This window comes from Danio aesculapii, chromosome 1 (genome assembly GCF_903798145.1).
Source record: "Danio aesculapii chromosome 1, fDanAes4.1, whole genome shotgun sequence".
Classification (NCBI taxonomy): Eukaryota; Metazoa; Chordata; class Actinopteri; order Cypriniformes; family Danionidae; genus Danio; species Danio aesculapii.
Genome location: NC_079435.1, coordinates 35080766 through 35106977, shown reverse-complemented (window position 1 = coordinate 35106977; position 26212 = coordinate 35080766). Strand labels below are relative to the sequence as shown.

At 37.5% G+C, this 26212-nt stretch overlaps 1 protein-coding gene across 1 annotated transcript in view; it reads right to left on the bottom strand.

The window, feature by feature from the left end:
* Positions 1-21234: 21234 nt before the first annotated feature.
* The window catches only part of cxxc4 (CXXC finger 4), a 39017-nt gene continuing 34039 nt past the window's right edge, over positions 21235-26212 (bottom strand). Inside the window, exon 3 of the mRNA XM_056479103.1 lies at positions 21235-22384. Within this exon, the coding sequence (XP_056335078.1) occupies positions 22340-22384 (45 nt within the window). The 3' untranslated portion in view covers positions 21235-22339. The remainder of the gene's footprint in view (positions 22385-26212) is intronic.

Genomic DNA, 26212 nt, shown 5'->3' with positions numbered 1-26212 from the left:
GTGTTTGTTCGGAGGTGGGCGGGGAAGGCAACATGTCACAGGATTTGGGAGGCCTTGTTGAGCACTGTTGCACTGAAAACATTATATTTTGTACACTTATTCTCTTTTATCTTTTTAGATATTAGTCTGAATCGTTCGGTTTGTAATGCGTACCGAACCGAAAGTCTCGTACCGAACGGTTCAATATAAATATGTATCGTTACACTTTTAATAAATATGTATATATATATATATATATATATATATATATATATATATATATATATATATATATATATATATATATATACACAGAGGTGGAAAGTAACAAAGTAACGAACAGTATAGCCTGAAATGATCATAAACTGCTCACAAATTTGGAGGAACTAACAATGTAAGAACTGTAATATATAGATTTTTTTCAATGAAACAATACGGCCGAAACAGTGTGTTGTGATGACGCAACCTTGTCTAAAACACTTCACTGCACTTGATCCGCGATATAAAGATCTTTACTATGCGGAAATAAAGCAGTGCGCACATGATATGATCCAGACCGCGATGGATGCGGGAAGACTTCTTTCCCACTTGCGCGTGTGCAGCGCATAGGTAGCACAGAAGCAGCGCACGCGTTTGCCTTTCACACCGGCTGCATCAGTAGCATGCACCTGATCGGCGACTTGTGCACAGATAAATCTATCTCTGTCTATGTTACCTATCTATCTACTGTATATAAATACACTTTAAATTATTACTTTTCAACTTCATCCTATGCTGTTTCCTTAACCTGCAACTCTTTATTTTAAAAATTATATATATTATAAAGAACTGTATGCATCTCAAGCTTTATGAGGTGTCATTCATGTCTTTTCAGGTGCACTCAGAGGACAATCACCTGTTAACATGTAATTTTGTTTTTGATTGTCAGCATGATGTAGGCCTAGTTTTAATAAAGTTTTGGCGGTGTGCTTTGGGTCATTGTCCTGCTGGAAGATGAACCGTCACCCCAGTCTGTGGTCAAGAGCACTCTGAAGCAGGTTTTCATTCAGTTTTCATTCGGTTTTTCATTTCATTCATCTTTCCCTCTATCCTGACCAGTCTTCCAGTTCCTGCTTCTGAAAATCATCCCCATAGCATGATGCTGCCACCACCATGCTTCACTGTAGGGATGGTATTAGCCTGGTGATGAGTGGTCCCTGGTTTTCTGCAAACGTAACGCCTGGCATTCACTACAATGAGTTCAATTTTAGTCTCTTCAGACCAGTTTCTTATGATCTGAGAGTCCCTCAGATGCCTTTTGGCAAATTCCAGGTGGGGAGTGACTTCTGTCTGGCCACTCTACTATACAGGCCTGATTGGTGGATTGCTGCACAGATGGTTGTCCTTCTGTAAGGTTCTCTTCTCTCCACAGAAGAACGCTGGAGCTCAGACAGAGTGACCATCGGGTTATTGATCACCTTTCTAAGGCCCTTCTCCCCCGATCACTCAACTTAGATGGCCAACCAGCTCTAGGAAGAGTCCTGGTGGTTCCAAACATCTTCCACTTATGGGTGATGGAGGCCACTGCGCTCATTAGAACATTCAGAGCAGCAGAAATCTGTAATTTCTGTAATCTTCCTCAACCTGGTGCCTCAAGACAATCCTGTCTCGGAAGTCTACAGACAATTCATTTGTCTACATGCTTGGTTTGTGCTTTGACATGCACTGTCAATCAAAAAAAAAAAAAGTTTAATTATTAATAAAAAAAAAAAAAAAAAAACGACACCCATAAATTAAGCTCAAGTACATTCTATTTCTTAATTTTTTTTTTATCCTTTTTCTGTTCGTCCTTGTAAAGCGCCATTGACACAATCAATATTAAAGGAATCGCTTCAGAAATAAAGGTGACTTGACTTGAGCAAATGCTTTTGAGATTGGCATCAAGTACTACAACACTAGGATTTGGTGTAGTGTGTTTAAATTCTACATTATATTTTTATTATCTTTGGCAATTGTTTTAGGCTACAAAATTCCTAGAACATGATCAGGATGGAAAAAAAATTGTTAACAGTTAAGAATCTTAATATTTTGTTATCAAAATCAAAAGTATGCCATAAGAACCTTTTTTTTTAAGTTCACTTTGTGTCCAATGTATTTTAAAGTTAGATCTAAAATGGTTTGTTAACTATCATATTGCATAGGTAAAGTGCTCAGTGTATAAATACAGTTGGGCAAAGAGCATACAGTGGGCAGTGGACACCTCTGCCCAGAGATCCAGGCCTGGAAATTGGTTTTGATAATATGTTATTTGTTATAATGGATGTCATGGGTAAGGAAAAAATGCTGATCCATTTGAAAAATTGCTGCCAAATCCAAATTTTCTCAAAGCAAAAGGCCAGCTGACCCTATAAAACCTCCACTGCAGACTGAGCTATATTGCTTCAGACTTGACACTTAAAGAAAACAAGAAAGTGCTCCAAAAATAAGTACCACATATCAACAGTTGAGTCTTCTTATTTATATTTTAGAGTCTTCATATCTAATGAAAGATATGAAACCATCTATTAAAATATCTAATAGGCTGATTACAAAGTTTTGATCAGGTGTGAAAATATACTTTTGTATAATCTAATTTTAAGCAATTTTTTTATTTTTATAAAATACCAACTTATTTAGAGTTGTGGGGATCCTGGATTTTTTCACTGTGTGCACAGCAAGTAGAAACTTCATTTAGCATGTTTTAAGTCAATTTAGCAGAAACTTTGAAAGATATAACCAGTTTTAAATCGTGTGATTTGCACCATCAAAGACTAAAATCAAGACCAAATCTGAACTTTTTGTATCACAACTCATTCTCATCATTTACAATATGAAACATGAGTTCATACTAAGAAGGTCATGTGCCCATTCAAAATAATTGAGAAAATTATGGGTTCCAGCCATAAAATAATACTATAATTCTGATCTAACACTTTCGAAATGCATGTTGTTATGATCCTTGAATCCAGCAGCATTCAGCAGACAGTGATCTGTGAGAATGTAACAAACTTCTATCTGAGGGAAACTTTACTATATTTTGTCTTTATCTTAAAATTGAGACTTTTAATATGTATTTAAATTATTTTGTCCTTTATATGTCTGACAGGATATGTCTAGATCCAGGTAAATAAAAAGAAAAGTAAAGTAATAGTATAACAAATTTACCATCAACTACCCAGATAGCAAAAAATATTTGGCCCACCTTTAGGGGGGCCATGTATACAAGGCACCAATCCCACAAAATGCTGTTTGAACAAGAGGGCATACAACACAATGTAATTGATAAAGCACCCACCTCTAATGAGTCAGGAGTTGGGGGCCCTAGAGGAACTCTTTTGGGTTCACCAGTGGAGAACTCACTAGAATGGCACAGCAAGCATTGACACAAAGTCAGTTCTCTTCCGATTAACTGGTGTTAGGCAGTAAAAGCGAAGGAATCAAATCTACCCTGAAATTATAGAATCATATGAATGTGTTAGGTGAGTGTGTCAGGCCCAGCCCACAGCTCTAGAAATGTTTGAGGTGCCACTGGCTAACACCCAGGAGGAAGCAACACTCATTGTTGACTGTGCTCTCACCTCCAAGTAGGCATTGCAGCAGTCAGAGTAGGCTGGGCCACCTGGGTGAGTGACTGAAATGGGAGGGACTTTAGGGACTTTAGGTGTGGTACACATTAATAAAACACAAGAGGTTACTGTGAGGTTGGGGTTAGGGTAGGGGTAGGTGTAAATGTTAACAAAACACAACAGGTTACTATGAGGTTGGGTTTAGAGTAGGGGTAGGTCTAGACATTCATAAAACACAATAGGTTGGACTGTGTCATGTAAAAGAACTGAAAGTTTAACCCATTTGGAGCTGGATTCAACCTTCTTATACGCTTCTCCTCACCACTGAGGGGCATGGCTATGGAGTGAAATTTGTGACAAATATATCACAAACAAATTCACCATTTTGCAAACATATGCAATCTGCTTTGCAAAGAATCATAACTCGCAAACATAAAACACTTAATTGTACTTAAATACACTTAAATACATAATTGCATGTATAATTTGAAGAAATATCAAATCTAGTGCATACAGCTGCATACCTGCTGATTTTCTAACAAATGCATCCAGATTGATTTTCTCACAAATGCATAGAGTCAGATTTTCTCACAAATGTGCTTGGACTGTTTCCTCGACCAAAACTGCAGATGGCCCCATAAGCCTTCTTGCACCTCTCCTGAGCAGAGATGGTGAGTGGAGATGGCAGTGACCTAAAACTTTAGTATGGAGGGTGACAGCTTCCACTCGAATCTAACCTGAAGAAAGTATGGCACAACACTAATCGGTCAAGTTCAGGGGTTTTCTCATTGAGAAGTACACTACTCAGTGTAGAGAATACACTCTAATGTCTTTGGTGTTTCATCTATGGACCGTAGGTGGAGTTTGCACAAATGTTAATGTGTTCGCTGAACGGGTCTCCACAGACAAGCCCTGACTTGGAACATGCAGTAGAGAGCCACACCACATTTATGGGCTGTAAAACCCACATTTCATCTTAGCTGAAGGGACCAATTCAGTTTCATCCTTTGGCAGAAGGACAGCAATCTCCTTACACAGGATAGGGGTGGCTGTGGAATGCACAGTCTAAAAAAAAAAAAGGGGTGGCTGTAAAAAACAGTCTGAACTTAGGAAGCTGTTTGTCAAACTGAATCGCATAGCCAAGTCAGATTGTCCAAATGGGCCAAAAATACAGGCTGTGCAGAACTAACCCACCTGGCAGAGCCCATAAAAGTGACACCAAGAAAGCAATTGCTGATGCACAAGTTGGTGTTGCACCAAACAGGAGTGTGTGCGCACGATCTGTGTCCCAGAGAGAGGCAGGTGAGTGCACTACAGTGCTTACCTTGCTCCCAGGATCCTGCAGAAAAGCATGAGAGATGCATAACACTTACATGCTTGTAAGTTAACCCCAATGGCCTTTTTCAACTGAAAACAAATTGCCAGCCTAGGAAAGCAAAGCAGTCATGTCTGATACAAGCCCCTCATGTGCAAGCGCCACAGTAGGTGAAAACATCTCCAAACTTTTGCCAAACTCTTCTGAATGTGAACATGCATTACTCCACGAGGACTCCATCCACACATTTTATTCCCAGACGTGTGGATGTGGACAGCATAAAGAGATTATGACCATCATACACTACCACAACTATGTGCACAACTAACATAACGTCTTGAAAAAGATGTAATTGCAAAAAGGCCACACATGAATATTGCCCTCATGAATTACATTTCATTGGCCCTTTTTCATACTCAAGTCTGAGTGATTGGTCTTCCAAGTGATTCCTCATCTGTCAGTTCGGAAACAACTCAAAGTGACCAACTATACAAAGAGCTTTAAAATTAGCATAAAAAGGCCATTTAAATGTAATACAATAAGGCAAATGATAAAAAATTAAATGACTTAACTAGAGTATTAAAATGAGCCAATCTAATAAAAGATAATAAAAAGTGATGAGTTAATATTCAAGATTATTATTTTTTTATTATTTGGGAAACCTTTGGGGGAGGGGGAGCTAGAGGGGGACACTTCAGATGCTGTATTGCCATTCAAATTTAAAATCAAATCTAACAAATATTAGCATCCTCAATTCGGTTGTAAATGGCACACGACAAAGCAACGCACTCAAACAGAGGAACCAGGCGAAGGTCAGCACACCTCCCTCCCCCTCCTCAATCCTACATCTCTCTCTCTCTTTTATCTCTGCCTGTATTTCCTTCTCTCCCATTCCACACACAGACGTTTTGACAAACAGTTTTATCGGTTACGTCATATTTCTTCCCTGTTTTAATCAAACAGTTGGGTGGCAGGCTGACTGGCAAGCAGATTAATATCACCATTGATCAGATTGGAGGGAAATATTCTCACACATGTTCTCTTATGTCCTCTCCTCTCCAGAATACCCATCCCCTGTAAATAATTTGACCATTATCTCTGCAGTTTCTGAACCCTTTATATTGTAAAGTTAAGTTTTCATAATGCATGAACGTACAAGTGAAGTCCTATTAACTAATTTAAAGAGAATCATGTGATATGATTGATCGCGGCTGATCTTTCATCTGCAATCTTTGATAAACCAATCAGATTAATCCAAACCTACAATAAATAGCCCATTTCACCTTTCTTCCCTTATCTTCATTTTTGAAGAATCCCCCATCCACCCCATCTTCCCATTTTTTCTTTTTTATCAGGGGAAACTCTCAAGAACTACCTGATCTCGGACCCCCTCACATGCTAATTGACCAGACGGAAGCCATGGGCTCAATTATCTCCAAGCTCAGGGTTCTCTCCCGGGACAGCAAACCTGCTATTAGTATCAAACAATATCTAAGTGTGAGCTCTTGAAACATGTTAAAAAGTTTGGGGTCACTAAGATCTTTTGAAACAAATTAATCCTTTTTTGGCATAATGCAAGGATGCATTACATTGATTAAAAGTGACAGTTAAGGCATTCATAATGTTAGAAATTATTTATATTTTAAATAAATAAAAGCAACAGAGCACAGTACAGAAAGAATGTGGTAAAAGAAAAAGAATTTTGTCCACTTGCATTCATTTAGAATGCTATAAGACAATGTTATCTAAACATATTGATTAGCAAACCACACTATTTTACATTTTCACTGCTCTAGGTAGATTGTGCTGTGCAATGTGAAAATTAGTTGTCTCTTGAGTTATTTATTTTGCACATATCTGCAGAACTTTCTATTACCATTTGTGCTTAATAGGACAGCATTCTTACGCTAATTTGACCTGCTTTGTAATGTTTGCAGAGTAAGCAAAGTTTGATTGCAGATGCCTTTTATAAAGACATCTTGTTCCTCTCATCTGTTTTTGCTGTGCCATTTTGATGTGACATTGAAGGCATGACCATTCTGGTTTCTGCAACTCTGTCTAATGTGATGTTTAGGGGTCAGTGACAGCAGTGAGGAATGTTCAGTGATCTGGGGAAAGACAGGCCTGCACATAAGAAATAACCCAACATTTTTGGTTACTAAGTGTACAGTGAACCAATAACCAGGGCCTTTGGCAAAAGTTAACTGCAAGGCTCGCAGTGTGTGTGTGTGTGTGTGTGTGTGTGTGTGAGAGAGAGAGAGAGAGAGAGAGAGAGAGAGAGAGAGAGAGAGAGAGAGAGAGCTTAGCGAGGACAGATCTGGCTGGTGGAGATTGTGAAGACAATTTCAAGAATATACGGTATAGGTAAATTGCACTCATACTAATGAAAGGTGAGGAGTGGTGGAAGAGAAAAAGAGATTGAGCAACCTTTTTCAGGACTGAGGGGAAAGCACCAAGAGCTTCTTAACTGCCTGTTATTTGTGCCCTTGTGTCCTTGCCACTTTTCATTAAATATTTTGGATTTCTTTTCTCAAATTTGAACTTTAAGAGGACTGAGAGATGTGTTCAGTTTGTATGGAAAGGAAGAACAGAACCAGATAGAGAGAGGAAGAGTGAATGAGAGAAAGAGAGGAGAATAAGATTCCCCCCACCCCCCAGGATTGAGCACCTGTGTCATTGTTATGCTTGTTGCCTAGTAACAACATTCTTCACCGCCCACCACAGAAAGAGTGGAAGCCATGCATGAAGACCGGGAACAAAGAATCTCATATTTCATGGACATTTTTAAGGAGTTTATGTTAGGGATGTGACTGAATGGTGTCTGCGTTCTGGTTTTCAAGATTTATGACTGTAAACAATCACATTATTTTAGTTTTACTTTTAATGTATTACATTTTAGTTTAAATAAAGAATTGATTTCAGTAAAATATCTAACTGGCTATTTAATTGTAAGATAAAACAAAAATAAACAATTAAATATTATAAAAATGATAATATATATTTTCGAATATTTTCAGAAAAGCAAAACGCGTGAAAATATGAAGGCTAGAATGACTTTAAATAGTTAGTTTACATCAACGCTAATGGTCTCTCTATTTATGTTTTGACTTACAAGAGTTTTGGGTGAATAGAGAGAAACAAGAGGGACAGAAATCCCTCAGATTTTACTCAATTACCTAATTATTATTGGAAATTAGTCTATTTTTATTTGTGGTCCTAATGTTAACTTAAATCTTTAGGGGTTGGAATGACAATATTACTGAATGGGCAGCAGAGGTGAAGGTATGTAAATATGAAGCATGTCACTGTGACTGAAACCACATGTCTTTTCACATTTAAAGAAAGTGAAAAACTATTTTTGAATGGAAGTAAATCAACACATGGTAGGTCATGTAACAGTAAAAGCATGAAAAAATGCAGTATATTTGATTTTACTCTAGGCTGATATGTTATTTCAGTTATTAAAAAATAAACTTAATTGTTAATAACTATAATTAAGATTTATTGCTTTCCTGATTGTTTGCAGAGAGAACCATAGCAGGCCCTGGTTCCCACACACAAACACACACATCATACCTGTCAACCTGTTTTTCCCGGGATTGTCCTGTGTTTTACCATTCTATCTCATTCACATTAAGTATTTTCCTGTTTTTCTACTGTAATTTTATTCTTTCTATGAAGGGTGGCAATAAACATGATCAAGGAGTAGATCTTCCAGTAAAAACTAAATTAAAATAAAAAACGGAGCAGACCCTCTCTAAACACATGGGACGGCCAAACAACCAGTGGACACTCCTTGCTCTTAAATGTGAAGGGTGGTTCAAGACAAATATGCTTTTTCATTTTATTAAGGCTTGAAAATATTTTGAAATAAATATACAGTAGTTTTCCCTTACAGTTGCCATAGACCTTCCTATGGAACCTTCAGATCAGTCAATGCGTGACTGTTAAACGTGCTCTATAGTGATAAAGAGATGCTGTTTCCCAAATGCCTTCTGTACACATAATTTGAAGAGGAACAAAAGTGGTCACTTTGCATAAGGGTGCATCTTTAAACAAACAAATACACATAATAATAAGTAAACATCACCATGTATGTCTTTGTGTGTTTTATTTTAAACACAACAAATGTTATATTTATATGGGTTTCTTTCGGGTGACGCAGTGGTGCTTTAGGTAGTGCTGTCGCCTCACAGCAAAAAGGTTTCTGGTTTGAGCCATGGCTGGGTCAATTGGCATTTCCATGTGGAGTTTGCATGTTCTCCCTGCGTTTGCGTGGGTTTCCTCCGGGTGTTCCGGTTTCCCCCACAGTCCAAAGACGTGGTACAGGTGAATTGGGTAAGCTAAATTGTCCGTAGTGAATGAGTGTGAATGAGTGTGTATGGATGTTTCCCAGAGATGTGTTGCAGCTGGAAGGGCATCCGCTGTGTAAAACATGTGCTGGAGAAGTTGGTGGTTCTTTCCGCTGTGGCGACCCCCCAGATTAATGAAGGGACTAAGCCGAAAAGAAAATGAATGAATAAATGGGTATTTTCAGTTAATTATTTTCATTTATTTATTTTTCAATAATATATATAAATGGTGGAGGCTGGTAGCGTCTCGTTCCGAACGTTTCTGGAAAGACACTATGGGAGATCGCTAGATGAACAATCACTCTGAAGGGTAAGAAAATGGGCCAATGAATGCTAATGAGTTGGCAGAGCTTGGCTCCATAAGTGCTGGTGGTTAATTATTAGTAGAGTATATAACCAGGTGGAGTGAGCAGTTACATTTTTAGCCACTGAAGAGCCGAACACTCAGCTATCAGTCTTCCACGCTCTGTCTATGGACCACACAGGGAGGGTCCAGAGATTTGGGCGTGGGTGCCAGAGGGTGCCCCGTTCGTAAAAGAGGAGGTCCTCTCTCAAGGGAATATGCCAGGGAGGGGTCGTTGCGAGGAGTATGAGTTCAGAAACCCAGGTCCGGTTGCGCCAGAGAGGTGCAACTAACAAGAGCTGCTTCTTGTCCTCCCTGAACTTGCACAGAGTCTGTGCAAGTAGGCCCACTGGGGAAAATATTTTTGCATCCCCAGGGCCAGTTGTGAGCCAGCTCATCTGTGCTGAGGGGGGCCTCAGTCAGAGAATAAAACAACTGGCAATGACTGTTTTCAGGAAAAGCAAACAGGTTGACCTGGGTTTCTCCGAAGCACTCCTATAACAACTGAACCATGCCGGGGTGGAGTCTCCATTCTCCTTGAAATAGTAGCTGCCGTGAGAGTGCATCGGCTGCACGGTTCAGCTCACCCGGTACGTGAATGGAACACATCGATTTCAACTGCGTATGACTCCAGAGGAGCAGATGGTGAGTGAGCTGAAACATGCGACGGGAGCGTATACTGCCCATACGGTTTATATACGCCACCATTGCCATGCTGTCCCTCCTGACCAGCTCGTGTTTCCGTTCCAGAACTGGTAAAATTGCAATCAGGGTTCCGTCCACGAATCGCAGCAGCATGCTCATTGCACAAGGCCCCCTAGCCCATTCTTGAGGCATTCATCGATACAACAACATGCCTGGATAGTTGTTCTAAGGTCACCCTAGAAAGGCAAGATCCGGACTGAGGGTGCAGTGGCACAGCGGGGTCACATGGTGCACACCTGCGTGACAATGCCCGTCTGGAGACCCGATTGGGAAGCCATCGCTGAAGTGGTCTCATATGAAGCAATACAAGCTACATTGCAGCAGCTGTTGATGCCATATTCCCCAGGAGCCTTTGAAAAATTTTCAGGACAGGACCAGCCTGGTGCACTCATCTAAAAGATCTTAGAGATTGAGAGATTAAGAGAGATCTTAGAGATTGAGTCCAGCTCCATCCTGAGATAGGAGATGCTCTGCACAGCGGAGCGATTGCTCTCCTCTCAGTTGACTCAAAGCCCCAAATGGTCAAGGTGCCGGAGCATACTGTCCATGTGTATAATTAGTTGATCTCGGAATGAAGCCAGTATAATACAGTCATCGAGATAACTGAGTATGTGTATACCCGCAAGCCGAAGAGGTGCTAGGGCACCCTCCACAAGCTTGGTGAAAACCCACTTTCTTCGCGGTCCTTTAACCGGACTTAACAGCACCCTGAGATGGGGGTGTCTCCATCCTGCAGGGGGCTCGATGCTGCCAATTGGCTGGTGAAGTGGGCTGCAGAGGTGGAGCAGGTCTTGTGGCCGCAGGAGGATGCCCTCAGCGAGGAGCAGCCTAGGTGGATCGGGCAGTGAGGAGAGCAGTTTTCAGAGACTTCTATTACAGCACGGATGATCGTAATGCCAACCCCTCAGTACGGAAGGGACAGCCTTAGCTCCAGCCAGCTGAAGGAGGATAGCATCACACAGATCTGGCATGTACATGGTCCTTCTCGGAGGTGCGGGATGTGCTTCTGCATGAGAGTGGCTGCTTGTAAGGCAGCAGGTCAAAATGCTCAGAACTAGGATTGGTCATTACTCACTGCTCTTTTTTTAATGAAGTACAGACTAAAAAACCCATAAAAAGCCCAGCTGGACGGACCAACTTGATTGCGTCCTTCGCCAGGAGGACAGCAGTTTCATCGCGCAAGATGGAAGTGGACACAGGGCTGACCTTGGTGTAATATATGCCTGTGAACTTGAGGGACTGTTTAGCGAAATGAACCGCATTGCAGAGTCTGATTGTCGGAATGAGCCATTGCTCTGTGTTCTTCTTTTAATGTGATGAACTCCCTCTGGTGTCGCTGAACAGGCCAATCTGAGATATGGGTGTGTTAAGAAAGCAAACTTTGTCAACGTCAAGCATATCTGCCAGGTTTTAGCCAGAGGTGGCATTCCTGGACCACTAGTGTGGTAATCGTCCTTCCCAGGGCACTCGCAGCTGACCTGAGGCCTCATGTATCAACGCTGCCTGCGCACAAAAACTTTGCGTAAGCCAGATTTCACGCTCACGTTTGGATTTAAGAATGTGCGTTAGTTCACGGCAACTTCATGTCTGGGGTATGTGCATTTCTTGTGTGTGTTTGTTTTATTTCCATTGGCGACTCCTCGAGGCAATTATGTTAAATTGCACACTACAAAGTATCTTTGAGCCGTGCAATGGCAGCTGTATTGGACGGGATCATACTCATGTCTAGCAGGTATATAAGGTTTCCATACCATGCAGTTGACCAGCCAAACATTAAAGCGCAATATGCAGTGATCGCCGGTTTTTCCAATGTAATCGGAGCGATCGACTGCACGCACATTGGAATAAAGGGGCCATCTGAAGATGAATTTGGATGAATCAGAAACATTTCCATTCAATAAATGTGCAAATAATATGTGAAGCTCAAATGCGCTTAACATAATACACACACATATTAATGATTGCTACTTGTCTTCCTCGTGATGAAGAGTGGGCAAAATCTGATATGTTGTGGGGAAAAAAATAAGAATGAGTTCATCAGACGCTGGATTCGAACCGAGTCCATGATCGAATGTGTTAAAACATGTTGCCATGCGCTTTACGAACTCCGCCACTCACGCTGCTATTGACATTACAAAATTTTACACATTTACAGCTTTGTGCGTACGCAAAGTTTTAGTATGATTTCAACGCAAGTCTTCGTACATGAGGCCCCTGGTGTTTTCAGAGCAAAGTTGGTTGCAGTGCCTAATTAAGCCTTAAACCTTTTAAAATTATATATATATATATATATATATATATATATATATATATATATATATATATATATATATATATATATATATATATATATATATATATATATATATGTAACTTCTTTAATTAGTGTAGTCTGTTGGGAAAACTAGTGTGTTTTGTCACTTTAAGACAAATGGATTAGTTCTTTGTGTTTTTATATTCATGAGATTATATGATAGATACTTTCTTGGTGGTTCAAATCAAATAGTTTTCTACTTTTAAACAATGAATGTGTTTATGAATATAAATTGATCTGTGGAAAGCAGTTATTCCTATTCAAATTGTACACTGACGTTTTATTCAGAACATAAACTTGTTTATGTGAAAGAATATGAGAGCAAACATTTAACAAAAGTGAGCATATTGTGCATATACAATTGTGCATTATTATTCTAATCTGTACACAGTTGTTGCGATTATTAAAATCCTAGCAACAGACATTTTGGTTTTATTCTGTTCAAATTTCATTCTGGTCTTTTACTGGGAGTTTTTTTTTTTAAGGGTGAGTGGTCATTTGGGGTTTTAAATGTTAAAATATGGTTCTAAAGAAGTTTGGGAATTACTGCTTTAAAGTATCACCAAATTTCCTAGGCACACTTTGACATAGTTCTTCAGCATAAAAATAAAGTTGCAAATGTTTGTTTGTTTGTTTGTTTGCTTCTTTGCAGCAAATCATTTTGATTTTCCAAAACACATTGATGGTGTTTAGAACATAATTAATTTATTTAAATAATTGAGTATTGTGTGCCTTAAAGATGCAAATAACTATTCTAAACAAATCTTTGTTTGTTTTGTTAAGCGTCAAGGATGCCTAAGAATTTAAAACAGTACTCTATATATTGTAACTTTTTAAATCCCCAAAAACTTATGTCACTTGCAAAAACAATACTAAAATGCTAAACTGTGCTTACAAACATGTCCAAGTTTTTGCCATCTCCACACTTTGACAGTAAACACTACAATTCAGTCATTATATGTTTAAACCGTTCACCTTTTTACCTTTTGGAGATGTCTGTCATCCAAGTGTGAAGAGACAACAGCATTTTCTCCCCTCTTCTTTGCTGTACCTGCTTGTGATCACAGAGCGGCACTGCTAGGGCTGTCATACAGGATCAGAGCTCCACTGATTACTTCCACTTTGTCACCTTCATCAGGAAATGATTCTGACGCACACTCACACCCCAGTCTCTCCACATCAATATGTGTGCTGTGGAAAAAAACTGCAGACTGGAAATAAATAATGAAAAAGAAGACCATGCTCTAGCTTTGCACACTTTCTGAGCCATGTCTTGGCTTTCCCCCTACTCTCTCTCTCTCTCTCTCTTTGTCAGCACTTATATCACCTTTTCTGTTAAAATTAAAATCTTAAAATGAAAGCTGTACTGAGAAACCCTGGGTGGACCATTTAAAAAAAAAACATTGTTTATGTATATCTGTAAGCAGATTCTTTATGGCTGTTATTATAACACTCCCTGTCCTATGTCTCTATTTACAGTATTACTGTTTAGTGCTTTGCTTTCATACGTCACACCCTATCCCTTTAGTTTTTCCTTTTTTTATTAGTGTTTAATATTTGTCCCACACTCTTTTAATCTTGTCATCTTGTTTAGCCTAATTGTTTCACACCCTATATATCCTTTCATGTTAACCTTTGTCGATAGTGTGTTTCTTTTGAAACGTCCACGTGTTCCCTGCTTTGTATTAGTTTTGTAATATTCTGGACTGTTATTAAACCAGTTGAAACTGTGTTAGGATCATCACCTCTTCTCTCAATTTTGCACAAGAGACATTGGACATTAATAATTATATAATTTTTTTGTGATCTCTTTAAGGCAATGGTTTATTTCCTCGTTAAAACCAAATTAATAGACTTTTGAGACTTTGTTAAAACCCTAATTTGTGATTTTTTTGTTTACAACTGTTAATAAAGGGGCAGCATGGTGGCGCAGTGGGTAGCACACTCACCTCACAGCAAGAAGGTTTCTGGTTCGAGCCTCGGCTGGGTCAGTTGGCATTTTTGTGTGGAGTTTGCATGTTCTCCTCGTGTTTGCGGGGGTTTCCTCCGGGTGCTCCGGTTTTCCCCACAGTCTAAAGACATGCAGTACAGGTTAATTGAATAAGCTAAATTGGCTGTTCTGTATATGAGTGTGTGCAAGAGTGTATGGGTGTTTCCCAGTTTTGTGTTGCGGCTTGAAGGGCATCAGCTGAGTAAAAACATGTGCCGGATAAGTTGGCAGTTCATTCCGCTGTGGCGACCTAAGATTAATAAAGGAACTAAGCTAAAGAAAATGAATGAACTATTATTAAACAAAAAATAATAATAATAAAGCATATTTAAAAATAACGACTACCAGTTGTTCTTAATGTCAGGCTCTGTAAACTGAGTGAAAACAAAACAAATTATTTAGTAAAAATATTGATAAATGTGTGTTTTTACAGTTTGCACACAGCTGATCAGTTGTAGTCCATGTTCACAAGTAACATGAATTTTGTACCTTATGGTCTAATGTTATATTTGTAACAGTAGTAATAAACAACATTGGTTACATTATTTTGATGGCTTACCTTTACATTTTTACATGTATTTGTTTAGCAGATGCTTTCCTCTAAAGTAGCTTACAAATGAGGACAAAATAAGTACTTTAAATCAACAGGAAATCAACAATATGTAATTGCCATCTTGGTTGGCATTGCATGTCACCTTTTAATTTTTATTTAAAGAAACAAACAAACAGAGACAAAGTAAAAATGGGGAGTGCTATTATTGGAGGAAGACATGTTGACAAAACAGATGTGTCTTCGGTTTGTTTCTTAAAAATGACCAGAGCCTCAGCTGCTCCCTTAGGGTTCAGTAAGCCTTTCAACTAAGATGGAACATTAAAGGTAAAAATTCTTGCAATTTATTTTATGCCTGAGTCTGTTACAGCTATGTGAAGGAATTTTACCAACTCATCCTTGTAAAATTGTTGCAATTCAGCCACATTGGAGTTTTTTTTTTTTTTTTGCATGATCCACTTTTTTAAGGTCATGCCACAGCATCTAAATTGGATTCAGGTTATGACTTTGACTAGGCCACTCCAACATTTTTATTTAGTTTTTATTTCCCTTCAGCCATTCAGAAGTGGACAAATGGCCGGGCATTCTCATTCAGGATATTTTGGTACACAGCAGAATTCATGGTTCCATTTATCACAGGAAGTCTTCCAGGTCTTAAAGCTGCAAAACAGCCCAACACAATCACAGTGCCAACATATTTTACTGTTGGTATGATGTGATTCTGAAATGCTGTGTTACTTTTTTTAAGCCACACAAACCTTTATGTTCTTTTGGCCTCAGCAGTGGTTCTAGTCTTGGAAATTAGAATTATTGGCCAATCTCTTTCTTAACACTCATCTTAACTTAGGAATGTGAGGCCTGCAGTCTTTTGGATGTTGTTGTAGGATATTTTGTGACATCTTGGAAGAGTTGTCACTGCTCTCTTGGGGTAATTTTGGTCAGTCAGCCACTGCTGTTCGCCACTGTTCAGTGTTTTTGCCGTTTGTAAATACTGGCTTTCACTGTGGCTCTCTGCAGACCCAAAGCTTTAGAAACAGCTTTTCCAGACTGGTAAAATTAAGATATTTTAAAATTAATCTGAAAGTTCCTTCAGAATATTGACAATGTTTTGGAATTCTTTTCTGAACATCTCATGAACCTTGCTGTCTAGAGAAGGGAGAGTCAGAGAACTATCAGATCTCATCTAAAGTTTGTATCGAAGACGAACGAAGGTCTCAGCGGATTGGAACAACACGAGGATGAGAAATTAATAACAGAAATTCATTTTTGAGTGAACTAACATTTTAAGGTTTACACAATGAAGCATTTGCCAAATTGTCAATATACAGTTATTTCAACCGGCACAGTTTCAACCGAGGGTGCTCTTGCTCTTGTTTGATAGTGCTTACACCCTCTAGCATCCTTCTGGAACTGGGCCTGAGGTTAGTAGAGTAAGATGACATGGACTTGTAAATTTGCATATTAGGAGCATGTATGTTGGAACACTATCAAATTTGTTGCTGACATTAAGCGGGCAGTGTACTGACACCTCCAGCACTGACTGCTATTTGGCACGCAATTACTGTTCATTTTCTTATCAACAACAACACAATATTGAAAATGGACCAATGAAATTAACTGTTAGCTGAAGTGGTTTCAAACCATTATGAGTTTTCTTTTTTATATTTTGGAACATTAAAGAAGATATTTTGAAAAAAGGTGTAAACCTGTAACCACTGATTTTCTAGCAGGAAAAACAAACACTATGGAAGTCAATAGTTGCAGGTTTCTAGCTTTCTTCAAAATATCTTTGGTGTTGAACAGAAGAAAGAAACTCAAACAGATTTGGATGAAGTGAAGTGTGAATAATTGATAACAGAATTTTTATTTTTTGGTGAACTATCCCTTTAATAATCGCTAATCTAAGTGAAGTTATTGATAAAGTTATATTTATAATTTTACAACAGTATTTGTCTTTTTCTTGACTCCTCTCCCACATTAGGTCCATCTTTCTTTTTTCACATAAACCCCCTTGGCGCTCTAAAAGTTGTGTGCACTAAGGAAATGCCAGTATTCCTAGCACAGCACAGCATGATCATTCCCTGCAGAATCCCTGAGGGATTACTTAGACGACTGCACCATCCCTGGGGTGGGCATGCCTGCAGGAGACACTGGGTTCAGACCCAACAGAGCCACCACAAAAGAACAAAAAAATCATAGACTGAGAAGTATCTTCCTACACTTTTTTTGTTGCTCACTGGTGTATTTATTTGATATGTTTTATTTGTTTTAATATGGATATTTTATGTGGACTGCTTAATTTGTTATCTTTAAAAACAAAATGTATAACATTCTAAGATCTTTTAACTTTAAATATTTCAACATAATAGAATGAGATTTTTATGAGCAGTCTAGAGTGGGCATCAAACACTATATGTTTATGTGTTTGTTTATTTATTTATGCAATGCAGAATTGTAGAATCAGGGAAAGTGTTTCTTCAAATCAAGGTGTGTGAATGGGCTGAGGAACAGAAGAGGATTAGAGCCCCTTCTGATGTGGTTTATTAATCGCAGCATTCAACATGTTCTTGATGGCTCTTATCACCTTGTGATCACTGGCTGAGAGGATTTGGCACAGACGAGGCTGCCGCCAACTGCAGTCATATTCCTTAGGCTCTCTACTGCCAGCTGTTCAAATGGTTCATATTCTTCTGTCATTTTTCAGGAAACATCCTTTCCTGAAAAGCAGAGAGGCTTGTGAAGAGTCGATAACAAGTATTTAACGTGTATTTGACACTTTCAACAGACACAAAATAGGTTAATTCAGAAATATTAATTGAGGTAAAAGCAGTTAAAAACAAATTAGGTTTATTCATTGCTCATTTGTTAGTAATGTTTGAGAAAATGTGTTTAAATACTGAACAATAAAAATAGATTTGAACAATGAATAATAAATTACTAAAACCAAGCGAAAGGAAATGCAATTAGAAGCTATCTGTTACTATAAATAAGCAGAAAGTAATAAAAATAATAACAATAATAGCAACAATAACAAATTAATTAAAATGCAGTAGATACTGTGGTCATAGAGATTCCAACAGGCTCAAACGTGTCTTTAATAAATTTTTTTTACTGTTACATGCCACTATTAACTGGAAAACAACAACAATAAAGTGTAGATCAATGCCCCATGCATGATGCTGTTTGATAGCCCAAATAAACTAAAACACCTGAAACCCATGAAACATGAATAACGATAAGATTTGTCCTCTCTCTCAATATATATATATACATACATACACACATATATATATATATACACATATATATATATATATATATATATATATATATATATATATATATATATATAGATAGATAGATAGATAGATAGATAGATAGATAGATAGATAGATAGATAGATAGATAGATAGATAGATAGATAGATAGATAGATAGATAAAAATGTATTTCATGAAATTTGAATGATTTTTAAGTTGCCTTGCTAAGACGTTAATTTTACAACTTTGAAGGCGATTTGCTCAATATTTTGAGAACAATATTGAGAATACAGATTCTAGATTTTCAAACAGTTGTACTTTATTTCAGGCAAATATTGTATTATATTAATAAACCATACCTTAGTGGGACGCACGCACACACAGTTGAAGTCAGAATTATTAGACCCCCTATTTATTTTTTTCCCCAATTTCTGTTTAACGGAGAAAAGATATTTCCCAACACATTTCTAAACATAAGTTTTAATAACTTATTTATAATAACTGATTTATTTTATCTTTGCCATGATGACAGTAAACAATATTCATTCATTCATTTTCTTTTTGGCTTAGTCTCTTAATTAATCTGGGGTCGCCAGAGCGAAATGAATCGCCAACTTATCCAGCATATGTTTTATGCAGAGGATGCCCTTCCAGCTGCACCCAATCACTTGGAAACATCCACACACACTCATACACAATGGTAAATTTTAGCATACCCAATTCATCTATACCACATGTCTTTGGGGGAAACCAGAGCACCCGGAGGAAACCCACGCGAACACGGGGGAACATGCAAACTCCACACAGAAACGCAAACTGACCCAGCCGAGCCTCGGACCAGCAACCTTCTTGCAGTGAGTCGAACATGCTACCCACTACGCTATCGCGTCGCCAGTAAATAATATTTTACTAGATATTTTTCAAGACTGTTCTATACAGCTTAAAGTGACATTTAAAGGCTAGGTTATTTAGCTTAACTAAGGGTAATTAGGCAGTTGTTGTATAACGATGGTTTGTTCTGTAGACTATCAAAAAAATACATAGCTTAAAGAGGCTAATAATGTTGACCTTAAAATATATTTTTTAAATTATAAACTGCTTTTATTCTAGGGGAAATAAAACAAATAAGACTTTTTCCAAAAGAAAAAATATCAGACATACTGTGAAAATGTTCTTGCTTTGTTAAACATAATTTGGTAAATATATAAAAAAAAAAAAAAAATCAAAAGGGGCTAATAATTTTGACTTCAACTGTATTTAGCAAGTGCATGCGGAAAGTTTTCATTGAGCTTAAATTTTTTCACATTTTTTTATGTTACAGCCTTATACCAAAATGGATTCAATTTCCTCGAATGTGTCAACCCTGGGACCTTATATAGACAGGTGTATGGCTTTTCAAATCATGTCCAATCAACTGAAATAACCACAGGTGAACTCCAATTAACTTGCTGAAAAATCGCAAAAATGAATCTGCGGTCATACTGGGCTTTTGTCCCCATAGACTTCCATTCATACCCACGCGAATGCGTCAGACCGGAAACGCAGGGTCATGTGTTAAGTTTCGCAGTTCGCTGCAGTGCAAAGTTAATGCTTGGTGAACTCTGACCTGCGAAATCGCATCACTTGACATTGTGAGACCAATCAAGGATCAAACAATGACCTCTCTGAACAGAAATTTAAAACATGGAGCAAATCGCTCGCTTTATTAATGTCTAATCATCTTGTTTAAATACTCCCCTTTTCGCAGCACCGTACGACAGAATTTCGCACACACTAAAGCTACGGTCACACTGGGCTTTGTTTGTGTGAAATTCTGTCGTGCAGAAAAGAGGCGGGATCAAACAAGATGATTAGACTTTAAAAAAAGCGAGCGATTGCTCCATGTTTTAAATTCTGGCCAGAGAGGTTGTGTTTTGATCCTAGATTGGTCTCACGCAGTCAAGTGATGCAATTTCGCAGGTCAGAGTTCACCAAGCTTGAACTTTGCACCGCAGCGAACTGCGAAACTTAACGTATGACCTTGCGTTTCTGGTCTGACGCATTCGCGAGCGTATGAATGGAAGTCTATTGGAGGAAAAGCCCAGTGTGACCGCAGCTTAAAGCTACGGTCACACTGGGCTTTGTGTGTTCGAAATTCTGTCGTTCGGCGCTGCAAAAAGGGGCGGATTAAACAAGATGATTAGACATTAAAAAAGCCAGCGATTGCTCCATGTTTTAAATTTCTGTCCAGAGAGCTGCTGTTTTGATCCTCGATTGGTCTCACGCAGTCAAGTGATGCGATTTCACAGAAATGAATGAATGAATGAATAACAGAGTTGCTGTTTACATTTTAGACCAGTAAAGGCTTGCTAGTTTGGAACCATGTGTCGAGCTATCAATATCATTATCTATTCCAGAAAGCATTTTCTTTCAGTTTTCCAGAAAGAAGGTCCTTTGTTCCATGTTCCACACAAAAATTATTCCATCCTTGCGATATCCTTGATTCCCCCAAACCACCGCCTGCCCCCAAACCCACCCGTTCCAAGCATTACAAACCGCATGGGATTTCAGTGTCTCTTTAAGGCTTAACGCCTCTGGGAGCCATTCTCTTTTCCATGTGACATTTCTGCATTCTCTGGGAAGATGGGATGACAATGTCTGTTTTTTTCCTGTGTTTTCTTCCCACTTTTTTATCCCCTGTGACAGCCACATAGAAACAGAGGAAATGTATGCTTATATTAGGATAAAAGATAGAAACACTATACAGATGTAAAAATTGTTCAAATTATGGCATCAAATAATGTTTTTTTTCCACAGTTTTTTTGTTTCCTTTATTATTTTAACACATAAAAGCATCACAACAACAATATACAAATTTTCAATAATCTTTAAAACAAAAACACACTTACACATGCAACATTAGGGTAAAGACAATGAGCAACTGATTGGATAATTCATATCGGAATGTGTCATTTACTGTGTTGTGAGACTTAAAATAGCATGTCACAAATCTTACTGTGATTTCCATAAACGTTTTGTACTGGCTCGCTACCTACATTTAGGTAGGCTTTTTAAAGAATTTCAACCAAAACTAAGTGGAATGCTATCGAACTTTGAGAGACTATACAAACAACCTTAGACCACTGTCTCTCAGCATTACCAAACCTTTAAAAGTGCACCGTGGCAACAAGATAATGTGCCACACAAAAACTTAACACAGCTGAAAAGAAAGAAAATTCCTGGCTTTTGCTTACTGTTCATACATAGTCTGTCAAATACAAAACACATTAATCAGAGAGGTCACAATAGCTATGTTTCCATTCAAATTGATTTATTGAAAATTGAATTAAGCTGGAATATCCAATAATAAAATATAATGCATTTTTTCTAATCAGATAAAAAGTTTATCTTAGTTGTGCGTATACGTTTTTAGCAAATTTTCAAAATGATGGTGATAGTATAATAATAGATGGATGAAAACATAGCTAATGTGTGTCTCGAACTTGTCGGTTTGGGTGAAAAGAGGTATTTTTAAGATCATTTCTTAGAAAGGTGTAACGTGGTGGCAATTACGAGGTGAACAATTACCTTTATGATTATTGCTCCAGATTTAAAAATATGTTTGTGATCCTGTTGGCCATTAGCCCACTGGCTGACATTATTTTCCTCTGTTTGTAATGATTGTCTACTCAGTTCTTTACAAGAACACCTGCAACTTGCACAGCCAAGACACTGAAACACATTGATAGACACTGAAAAATATACATTTTGATGCTGCCAAAAGGTACAATAATAATTACACAGGAAATAAAATTACAAAGTTTTTTTGTCTTTCTTCGTTTAGCTTGTCCAACCCTCTCATGCTCTGTTATCCACAGTCTGGGTTTTGTTTTGGGTTTGTAGCCCTGCAAGTTCCTTTTGTGGTAAGTCTGTTACATCACTCCATATGATGTCACTTATTTGAGAGTCCTAAAAGAACCATCGAAATGCTTCCCCGCTGTTTACTGGTGTTCTCTGGTAAAAACAAACAAAAAGTACAAAGAATCAGTATCAAAAGTTTACAATAAGTTGCATGGCAAGTTAGTTACATTTTCAGGTTTTCCGTAAAGTACATTTAAATTTATTCTCTCAGCTCATGTAATTCTATAAATAATACACTGAATCCTACATCTCAATGTTTTTGTCTCGATGTCCCAAATAAACATTATATTTCCTCACAACATTTTACACAGACTGCACAATCAAAGAGTTGACTGTACTCGAAATGAAAATTCTGCAATTATTAGCCATCATGTAATCACAAACATTATAAGAACTTTGATTCAATTGGAAACACAAATTGAGAAATGTCTGTTATTTTGTTGAATTTTTTTTATACCCCAACTATTATGCTTCTCACCTTAGATAAACAGCACAGTGACAGATGAGAAGGATGCTGATTTACAATTAGAGATACTACAGTAAGAACTTTTGCAATGGTCATTTGATGTATTTGTTGTGTAGTTAATTCAAGCCTTTCTGCAACAATCAGTCACACACTATGTCGTTACAAAGTTCACACGCACACACACACACACAAACATCTTGAAACAACAGAGTTTTGGGTGGTTTGACATAAATCTTTAGGAATTCAACTTAATTAGTGTTTTGAAGGTGAACAAAAGGTTTATGGGTTTGAAATGACATGAGGAGAGTAAATGATGGCAAAATCTTACTTTTGGGGTAAAGTGACCCTTTAATGGGCACTCTAAGTATTTTATCTATTTATTTTTTGACCTATTCCCTCCGAGCAACTTTTCAGTTGTTCTTGTTGTTGTTGTTTTTAAGATAACTTTTGCACAAAAATTATATCATGCAATGCACATAACATAAAGCATGTGATGATCAGTGGTCATTGTATGAAATTCTATCTGAGGTAAAGGAAGGCCTATATGGTCAGTGTGAGTTATGTTTTATGACGCACATTGGTATTTATATTCAGAAATGTTGGTTTTTCAAGTGCCACTGATTCATATACAGGCATTATAGCTTGTGCTCTATTAGGCTATGATTTGGAAAAGTAAAAAATAAATAAACACATATATAAATAAGCATTTTTGTGGATTCTGTGATAAATATGAATAAGTAATCAAAAGGTTAAGATAATGAGAACATAAACCTAAAGTTTTAGCATTCAGTGGAGCATTCACCAGCTTTTCTTAATCAAAGGACCCTTTTTCATCTACACAAAAAATTTACACAAGTAAACAATTCATCTACACAAGTAAATTAAAAAGTGTTCAAGGCCAAAGATGATATAGGCTTTATTAGTGGATGGTTCATAATTAATAAACAGACCATGAGATTTTGGAGTGTAAGGACACCATACTCAGCAATCCAGTTGAGAGACACAAAAAAATATAACGAACAGTAGGAGTTTTATTGAACAAATGTTCAGGTTTCATTTTAACATTTCTATTTCTTGCTTTTACAGAGAATGAACATGTCATTCCTCTCATTAAAATGCACTTCCACCTAAAAAATTTATAAGAAAAAAACTAATCTTAAGCATCTTAAACAATGAATAACCACATGACACTTGAATTAAAATAACAAGAATACCCTTAACAGAATTGAAAATGTAAACAGTAAAATAATAAAGTAATCTGCTCATATTATTCACTGTGCATTGCAGAGAAATCACTATTACTGAAGACATAACCTAATTAAAATGCACAGGCTTCACAATTTCCTCAAAAAATGTTTACTTATCAACTCAACATTCCTGTTCACACTTGCTATTCATGAAAAAACCCCAGCTCTGCTGGTATTTAAGTCCCTGTTGTATTTATTGACAAATGAGATTTGAACTTCTGAACTTCTTGTGACCTCGTACTCAAAAGCAATTTCAGAAGTAACATGAAAAAGCTAATATATAAAAATATGTAGTATTAATTGAATTAGCTATATAGAATTTAGAACCCCTTGTTAGCAACATCGGTGGCCATTCAGATAACTCCTTAATATAAACATAAGCGTGAATCATAAAAGTAAACTAATTTAAAATTATAATGCACAAAACTGAAAACTTAATTCAAAGTTTTCCAAATGGCAAACAAAATCAGTATTTCTGCTCATATAAAAGTAAAAGTGTTCTTATATGTTTTCCTTTTGCTCTCGTTTCCACATTCTGCACTTGCGTGATGGCATTAAAGTTTCAGTTGAATCCCTATGGGCTTTAATGTCAAAATTGTCTATAAACAATCAGTCTGAGATGGAGTTTTTTTTCTACGATCAATTCCATCCATTTCCACCTGGAAGTTATTTACTTTCTCGCTCTTTAAAACGTTACACTAATATGTTGAGAAAAAGAACAAAGTTTTTAAAATGGACTGACATGAGGTGAAGTTGTAACAGTTGAAGTTGTAAAATGTGAGTGAGAATGTAGCCTGGGAGAAGTGCCAAAAAAAAACAACTCGGATTAAACATTCCATGTCCTTTAAAGAAAAGCTGGAGCATGCATAAACTGACACTAATCTTTAACAATGTTGTCAAATGGAGAGCATCCAAAACAACTGCTGTAAAACCTTCATTTTCACTGTCTACACTGTGACCCAAAAACAGTGTTTTCAATTTTACACACCTGGGAGAACGTTTTTAAAAAAGGTCCCTAAAAATGTCCTCACAATGTGGAAGAAAGCTGAAACAGAGAGAAAAATATTAATTTATTTCTTTTCTTTTCGGCTTAGTCCCTTTATACATCCGGGGTCGCCACAGCGGAATGAACTGCCAACTTATCCAGCACATGTTTTAGACAGCGGATGCCCTTCCAGCCGCAACCCATCTCTGGGAAACATCCATACACACACTCACACTCATACATTACGGTCAATTTAGCCTTCCCAATTTACCTGTACGGCATGTCTTTGAACTGTGGGGGAAACCAGAGCACCCGGAGGAAACCCAGCCAACGCAGGGAGAACATGCAAACTCCACACAGAAACACCAACTGACCCAGCCGAGGCTCGAACCAACAACCTTCTTGCTGTGAGGTGACAGCACTACCTACTGCGCCACCTTGAGAAAAATATGTTTTCAAAAAAATTTTTTTAAGTAAAATGTATTCATATGGACATGGACTAAGGCTCCATTATACGTATGATATATTGATATAATAAACAATCAGATTGCAACTACACTTCTTCTGAAATCGACGTTTAGATGAATATGCAAATGACAGTTGAGAAAACAGCAGCTAAGCAGCAATGTGGATATGTTTGCAAAAGCCTTGCACTTAACCACATCATTCATGAATTATTGTCTTGTGGTTGTTGTTTTTATTTTGTTTGCTTAATGAAAAATTATTCAGGTAAAACAGTTATGTACATGACAAAGTTTGACCAAATTTTTCAGACAATAATAATAATAATAATAGAGTCGGTTCATTCCACTGTGGCGACCCCAAATTATTAAAGGGATTAAGCCAAAAAGAAAATGAATGAATGAATAATAATAGAACCTGTTGAATATTTATATATTTTTAAAATATATTTTTTGAAAATTCAGCAATAAACAAACTAGAATATATATATATATATATATATATATATATATATATATATATATATATATATATATATACACAGACACACAGTACACCTGTCTAACTGCTCGTTAACCCAAATTTCTAATCAGCCAATCACATGGCAACAACTCAATGCATTTAGGCATGTAGACATGGTCAAGACGATCTGCTGCAGTTCAAACCGAGCATCAGAATGGGAAAGAAAGGTGATTTAAGCAACCCAGGCTCATTCTGAAAACGTAGTCCCGTGGACATTTCTGGAGGCCGCGAAACACGTG